Source organism: Zea mays, chromosome 7 (genome assembly GCF_902167145.1).
Source record: "Zea mays cultivar B73 chromosome 7, Zm-B73-REFERENCE-NAM-5.0, whole genome shotgun sequence".
Taxonomy (NCBI): domain Eukaryota; kingdom Viridiplantae; phylum Streptophyta; class Magnoliopsida; order Poales; family Poaceae; genus Zea; species Zea mays.
In genome coordinates, this window is record NC_050102.1 from 127,038,131 (window position 1) to 127,045,940 (window position 7,810).

The 7,810-nt window shown below is 47.1% G+C and overlaps 1 protein-coding gene across 1 annotated transcript; it reads left to right on the forward strand.

Annotated features, from left to right (window-relative positions):
- Nucleotides 1-1,539: 1,539 nt before the first annotated feature.
- On the forward strand, nt 1,540-7,584 carry LOC100285835 (uncharacterized). Its single transcript, NM_001158725.2, has 5 exons — nt 1,540-2,129; nt 4,581-4,633; nt 5,680-5,724; nt 5,804-5,848; nt 6,449-7,584. Exons 1-5 carry the CDS (start codon nt 1,998-2,000, stop codon nt 7,398-7,400), a joined length of 1,227 nt encoding a protein of 408 aa, NP_001152197.2. The 5' UTR covers nt 1,540-1,997; the 3' UTR covers nt 7,401-7,584.
- The last annotated feature ends 226 nt before the right edge of the window (nt 7,585-7,810 follow it).

The window sequence follows — 7,810 nt, forward strand, 5'->3', positions numbered from 1 at the left end:
AGCGGAGGACGAAGCGCACCGCCCGAGAGCGCATTGAAATTTCGTCCCTTTTCCTTTTTTTCTTTTTTTTTTTGAAAAAAGAGAGAGAGAGCAGTGTGCAGTAGCGGCCACGCGGTTGCGAATTTGCGATGGCTCGATCGGGCTCCGGGCGCTGTTCAGTCCCCGCGAGCCAGGCCCAGGCCCAGCCCCAGGCCAGTCCACAGCAACTGCGTCAGTGGGGCCCAGCTCCGACGTGCGCGTGGGCCGGCGAGGAGACATTCCGTACGGCCCGCGGTACGGGCGCTGCTGACAATGACACCCGGGCTCGCGAGGTCCCCCGTGCTGTTCTGCTTTCTTCCCGTTGCCAGATCAGGGAGAGTACCGCTCCGACGTGGGCACCAGCACCACCGCACTCACCCCTGTTGGGTTACCTGCGATCGGTAGAGATGTGTCAGTGTGCATTGGGAAGTTTAGGAACTGTAATAAAGGATCAAAATATCGTAAACACCGTCGCCCGAAACTCGGGACCATCTTTTCATCATGTTACTCTGACTAAGTGATCTGGTGTTAGACGAGAGATATTATAGGTTAGGTCTTCAAAAGGTTAGGGTTACTCTCTGAACTTATGAATTTTGACACACACACACAAAAAACACGTAATTTTTTTAGAATGAATCTAAATTTACGTGAAATACACATGAACATGATTTTTTTCCTACATTCCAAATATAATTGTTTTCCTACACAAGAACATAAATCTAAAATTTTTCATAGAATGTAAATCCACTTCGGAGACGAGACACTGTTTGCTTTTCCAGGACGAAAAAACATGACATCATAGCACGTATTTAGCGACACTAGTCAAAAGTCATTATAGCTAAAAGGTTGTAGTTCTGGCTACGAATCTTGAGCAACGTGTGCTCGTTTTGTAAAGGGAAATGATATTCTCATAGCTGCCACCTGCCATCAATCTCATAGGCTGGGCTGTTGCATCAGGTAGGGTCATTGCTTCTCTGCCGGAGGACACGAGCCGAGCGACCCTGTGCAGATCCAGGCCTGTTTTAGTTCAGAAATCCTCTAGGGGGTGTTTGGTTACACCCCGCTAAAATTTAGCCTCTGTCCCATCGAATGTTTAAACCTCCGTTACAGGTATTAAATGTAGTCGGATTATAAAACTAATTTATCAGCCGAAGATTAAAAGACGAGACGAATCTAGTCCAGTTGGTTGGGTCTATATTTTATACTCCTATTTAAAAGTCAAACGTTTGATGTGACACGGGCTAAACTTTAGCAGAAGCAACCAAACACTCCTAAAAAAAACTGAAGTTCAGAAACAGATCGTCGCCGCGGTCGGCGCTCGGCATGATTTTCACCGACGCCGATCATGGTTTTGCACTGTTGAGCTCATGAACGGAGGCAAACCCCACGCCGTCCGTGATCCTACTGACCCGTCCCACGCCGTCCAAGCTAAACCCCAGCCCTGTGGGCGTGGAGCCCACCCCGCAGTCAAACAAGCCCCCACCAATTAAACCCCAGCAGCCTCCTCCTCCCCGGCTCCCCCTCCTCTCTCTGCCCCCGCTCTCCCGTTTCTCTCTCTCTCTCAACCCCACGTCACGCCGTCCCCCCCTCTCTGCCATTATTGCCCGCGCAGCCATCCTCTCTCTCCCTCTCGTCGCCCCCGCTCACAGTGTGATTTATGGGGACGTCCGGCTCCTCGCTTCCTCATCCAGACCTCCCACCACCTCCTCCGCATCCTCTCGCCCTGCTTCCGTCGGGCGCGCGAACGCGAGCTTGTCCGCCACACCCGCCTCGTACGTGCGATACCCTCCACCGCCTCAGCCCGCTGTGCCCCCTGCTCGTCACCGCGATTTATACCGTACCACCATCAGCCAGCCACCACTCGCTCCTCGACATTCCGCTTCTCTAGTCCCGAACACCGGCCGGGACTCGTTAGCCGGGTGTGCGCCGGTACGGTGTGGGAGGTACTCTGCTAGCCTCCGCTAGTACATGTGAGGTCCATGGGGGAGGAGGTGGCGGTGGTGCTGGAGCCACCACGGCCCAAGTCGCCGCCGAGGTACCCGGACCTGTGCGGCCGCCGGCGGTCGCAGCTGGAGCTGCAGATGCTCAACCGCGAGATCGAATTCCTCAAGGTGAGGCATCGCCGGCAGCAGCGTTCCTTTCATAAAGTTCGACTCCCCCTTTGACTTGCCCCAATTTAATAAAACCTTCATAAAGTTCGCCACTACCAGCACCAGTAGGATCCGATTCGTCGCGTGCAGTGTGTAGAAGGGCCCAGCTCCAGCACTAGCGTGGGGAGATGCAGTAGTTTTTAATGGCAGGTTGGTGCGAAATCTGGTCGATCGTTGGAGCACACCACGCCATCTATTCCGTCTTCGTATGGGGATGAGAGCGGGAGGGCGGCGGATCGCGGCAGCGCAGTTAAACCCGAGGGCGCAGCGACAGGTTTTGCCCCAGTTGCCCTCTTCGGGCGTGCCGCGGCTGTACCTCTTGCTCTTGGGCCGTGCGCGTGCGGTTCGGTTCCTTGGGAGAATAGAGGTGACGGGGGCATGGCATGGGCAGTGGCAGTGCCATTGCCGCAGCCTGCCCCTGTCAGTGCTGCGCGTGGAGCAGCGGGTGGGCGTGTCCGCCTGCTGTTCTTGCTTCGCGGACACGCACACGGCATGGCTCGTCGGGCATCATCATGAGGGTTCGTGCAGAGGCAAACATGGTGCGGTGCACGGTGCGCCGTACCGTACCGTACCGCACTGTACATGTACTACTGCTGCTTATGGGCTGGGCTGCCACAGTTTGGGGCTTTCCATGTTCTGGACTAGATTTCCTCTTTTTTTTATCGAGGGAAACGAGCGTCTTTTTGACTGGTCAGGCGTGCTTTGGTCTTCTTTTTATCTCCTCTCTTGCAGCTTCAGTTGCTTTACTGGCTCAGCAAAGCAGGAGTCTTATTGCTAGTCAATTAGTTATCTCACCGTATTTGAGACTCAGATCCACTTTTTTTTTTATATCGGTCTGTCCGATGTCTCCGGTTCACGTAGGCCCTATTTGGCTCGTGTCCTCACCATGCAACAACATCTCGTCGTTGCTGCAAAGTGCGGCATGCTGCTCTGGTGTTTGATTAGCACCTCACATAGAGATGACAATGGGTAAATACCCATCGGATATTACTACCCTATACTCATACCAACGACAAAAAAATAACCCTATTGGGTCACTCATATAAACTGGTGGGTATGGGTCACCCATCGGGTCACCCGTACCCACAAAAATTAAACATCTATCAAAATATTATATTATACAAATGTTAAGTATATCCATCTAAATACCATTACAAAATTTCTAGCATCATTACATGTTCCATTACATGGTAATTAAATTGTCGTTAAGCCTTCTATGACATTATGGCCTAAAAGGTTGTTAAATAGTAAAAAGATGGATGACTAAAATTCCAAGTTTATGCTTGGGCTAAGTTTATATTGGGTATTTTATATCCATGGGTTAACGGGTATGGGTGAAGGTGGAACGTTCTAATACCCGTTTACCCATTGGGTGAAGATTTTTGCCCAATAACAGACCCACGGGTAGAATATTTAGCCCACGTACATACCCTAATGGAGTAAATACCCATCGGGTATCGAGTCGCGGTTACCCATTGCCATCTCTAACCTCGCAGAGATGACACAACTAGCTAGTTCATTTTTTTCCTCCGCAGCGCGTCAGTCCGTCCCCGGCTTCGGCGAGGAGCTGTGGCAACAGCATCCAAACATGCCCAGGCCACTCCAAATATATGATGTCCAAACACCGGAGCTAGTTTCCGGTGGCAGTCAGTGAATGCCATGAATACTTAAAAGGGGTGGAGACTTTGTATGCCGCGGCAAGAAGGATGAGAGAAAGCAGCTGATCTGGCTAGTTTGTGTTTTGCTGATGGTGAATTAGAGAAAAGAACGGGAGGGGGTTGAAGGGAGAAGGCTGAGAGACGGATTTATGTTCTCTCTCTACAAAAGAAAACATCTTTTATAAACAGTACAGTCCAAGATGCATATGTCTAACTTTAGTTATGGCAACCTGTGGCTACCACCTAAGGTCTAGTTCATTTGTTTTCAGTTTCACTTTATTTCTCATCTTTATCCATCATTCACTTCCCATATATGGTAAAGCAGGAGTCTCATTAATAACTATTTAGTCAAATAGTTATCTCTGCATAATTGAGATTACAGTCCTTTTTTGAATCAGTCCGTGAAAAGGTATGATCCGTATGGAGTTCACTTTTAGTTTTCATAGTGGATTGATCGTTTCAGTGTTTGCCACCACATAATTTATTTTTCTCACAGGACATTTTTCGTTGGACTGTCCTCATTCTCTTTTGAAAATTCCCTGCACAACAAGTCTACACATGAACACATCAGATATTGTTGTTCTGGGGCAAATAACAGATAGCTATGCATAATTCCAAATAGCTAGTGTTCCTTTCGCATTATTTCTCATTGGTAGTCAGGCTTACAGTTTGCAACCATGTTTCCTTGGTACCACTTTCATGAGTAGCTTACAGAGTAAGAACTGCATTTATTTGACGTCAATCTGATTTGCAGGACGAGCTACAATTACTTGAAGGAGTTCCACCAGTTTCTAGAAGTTGTAAAGAGTATGCACCGTTGCCTTTCCTGCATTGCATGTTACTCTTCCCTTGCATCTATTGCAAATGTTGTGTTTATGATGAAATCTTGGTTTCATGTCAAATGAATATTGATTTTTTATTTGCAATAAATTTTCACCTTTCTGTTTCTTATATCCTGTCACAACAAATCGTTATTGGTTAATTATACTTTAGCCCAATTTTATATCAGTATGGTCGCGAAAGGGCATCTATCTGACTTCTTAGGTGATCTGAGTAGCACTCCTCAGTTCCCAAGTTTCGTGGGAGCAAATTTTCATTCCGTGGTTAAAAAAATCACCTCGTCGAGGGTTTTCTCGACCTGTGTGATAATTGTTAGTGCTCGTTTGGCGTGACTTCTCAAGTTCTCCGGAAGAGCCGAGGAGTACATGCGGAGGACCTACAGATTGCAGCTTTTCCAGACCAAATAAAACGTATCTAGATCTGGCTCCTCTACTATTCACTAGAATATGACTCCTAAAGCGTTTGGTATGGCTTCTCCACATAAGTTGCTGCCAGAGCCGGAGTTGGAGCCATGCTAAACAAGCTCTGAGTCAAAATTTACTTAACATATTTGATGGTGTCAACCCTTCATTGAGCACTATTCAGAGGCTTTTCTTGGATGAGGTGGAGTGCTGGTGTATGGCTGGTGCGAAGCAGCTCGAGAGTCTCGAACTTCTGGCTGCATTTGCTAGGATCAGGACTATTCCCTGATTCCTAGTGCATGAGGCTGTACTGTTTTTTCCTTTTTATTTTTTGCCTGTTATGGCATTGTACTTTGCCACTTTGGTCCATTTCGGACCTTTCTCTCTTTCAATATAATGATGCGTAGTTCTCCTGCGTGTTCGAGAAAAAAAACATACATGCAATTTGGAAGGTTATTAATTACTGGCTACTGAATTATTTCACGGTGTACAGTTCTGATAAGTCTTCGTTTTTTTTGGCCAAACTTCAACTATGTTGCGTATTTTTCTTCACAGTTTGAAACACATTCTTCTTATATTTTCTCTAACATTATTTCATTTATAACCTTCCAGGGTAAATGACTTTGTTGGTACTAAACAAGACCCACTAATACCGATGTATGACCTATACTTGATAGTATAATTACTCTGAAGCATCTACAAATGCTATTATGAATTGACTCCTTTGATTTTTCAGAACGAAGAAGACACACAGATCATGCCGTCTTTTTTGGTGGATCAGGTTTGCATTCCATTACTTATTCCTGCCATTGATTGCATGGCGGGTGCATCAAAATCTTGGTAATATTTCGTTATAGTTTCACCTAAAAAACTTAAACATAAGATGAATTAGCAAAACTTGGAGAATGCAAGTTTTTTTAGATAATTGAAGAAATATCCAGCTTCATCCTTTAAAGAGAGGAATGGGACCAAAATTATTATAAGTTAAACCACAACAACGGCCAAACCAAGTTCTCCAACTTGCGGTGTCACACTGAAGCAAAATGGCTCTCTTTTTTTCTGCAGAAATAGTGGTGTCCGCATGGTTTTGTAGAAACCTTCTCTTGGACTAGAAAACACAAACACTGAGCCATTGTGCTCTCTTGCTGAAATTTGTGGCATAGTACTTGTTGGCCGATAACTTATCATTTTCTTAAGATTCATTGTTAATGTGCTTTCAAGACTATAGAACATTTTTACCATGATCTCATACCATTATATTTTCTTCTATGCGTATCAGATTGTAGTTTGATCTGTTGCTTACATTGGTACTATGCAACTCAGTTCCTTTTCGTATTGAATTTCTGCAATTTCTGAGCTTACTGTTTCCCCCTCCATGCAGATCAAAACTGTGCATATGCGTGCCATGGTTCTGCTGTTCCTGCCATTGCATGCCCAACTGCAAAAGGCCATGCTTCTTGGATTGCTCCTGCTGCTCATGCCCAGATCTGTCATGCTGCTATCCCAGCTGCAAATCATGCAACAAACCATGCTTTGGGCCCAACAGCTGCTCATGTTGCGACATATCATGCCGCAAGCCAGATTGCCCATCCTGTACCTCGAGCTGCAGCTCGTGCTGCAATCGGCCATGTGGCAACCCAGACTGCAGCTCGTGCTGCACCTGCAATCCATCATGCTGTAAACCAAGCTGCAACTCGTGCTGCAGACCAAACTGTAGCTCGTGCTGCAATCTGTCATGCTGCAAACCCAGCTGCAGCTCATGCTTCTCATGCTGTAAAGCGAACTCCAGCTCATGCTGTAAACCCAAATGCAGCTGCTTCAAGGCCCTCTCGTGCTGCAAATTACAGTGCAGCCCAAACTGCTGCACTTGCAGTCTCCCGAGCTGCTCAGGCTGCAACCCCTGCGGCAGTTGCAAGCAATGCTGCTCATGCCCCAGCGACTGCTTTGATTGCAAGCCAAACTGCGGCTGTTTCGGCGCGCAATGCTGCAGCTGCGTGGGATGCTGCTCGTGCTCCTGCCCTCGGTGCTCAAGCTGCTTCGGTTGCTTCAAGTACTTCAAGTGCTCCAACCTGTTCGGGTGCTGCTCCTGCAAGCAGTGCTTCAAGTGCCAGTCCTCGTGCTGCAAGGGGGCGCCGTCCTGCTGCAAATGCCAGTCGTCGTGCTGTGAGGGTGAAGACGGCAGCAGCAGCTGCTGGAGGTCATGCTGCAGCGTTCCGAAGCCGGATTGCCCTGGGTGTTCGTGCGGGTGCGTTTGGTCCTGCAGGAAGTGTACAGAAGGGTGCCGATGTTCTGGGTGCCGCAAACCATGCTGTGCCACCGGATGCTTGTGCTGAAGTTGAACTAGACGTTTTCTTGTTTTTTTTTATTTGCGTGTGCTATTTAGATGCCTGTTGGCTTCGTTCGTGCTTTTGCTATATGGTGTAGCGTCCTTGCCTGTAAAGAAATCCCATATCACCAGAAGAATTTGAGACGTCAACAGTCATCAAGTACTATAAAATTTAGATGCCTTTTGAGTTTTGACTTTCATGACCTGGTGGTATATAGTCTCCACTAGGAGAATTTAGGGCATGTTTGGTTCGTGGCTAACTGTGTCACATTTTGCTTAAGGTTAGTCGTTCGAATTGAAAAACTAACCTTAAACAGAAAAGTTAGGTAAAGTGGGGCAAGTTAGGTATCAATCCAAACAGGCCTTTAGTGAATGACTTTTTGGTTACTTTTATCTGCATAAACAATCAAATCACTC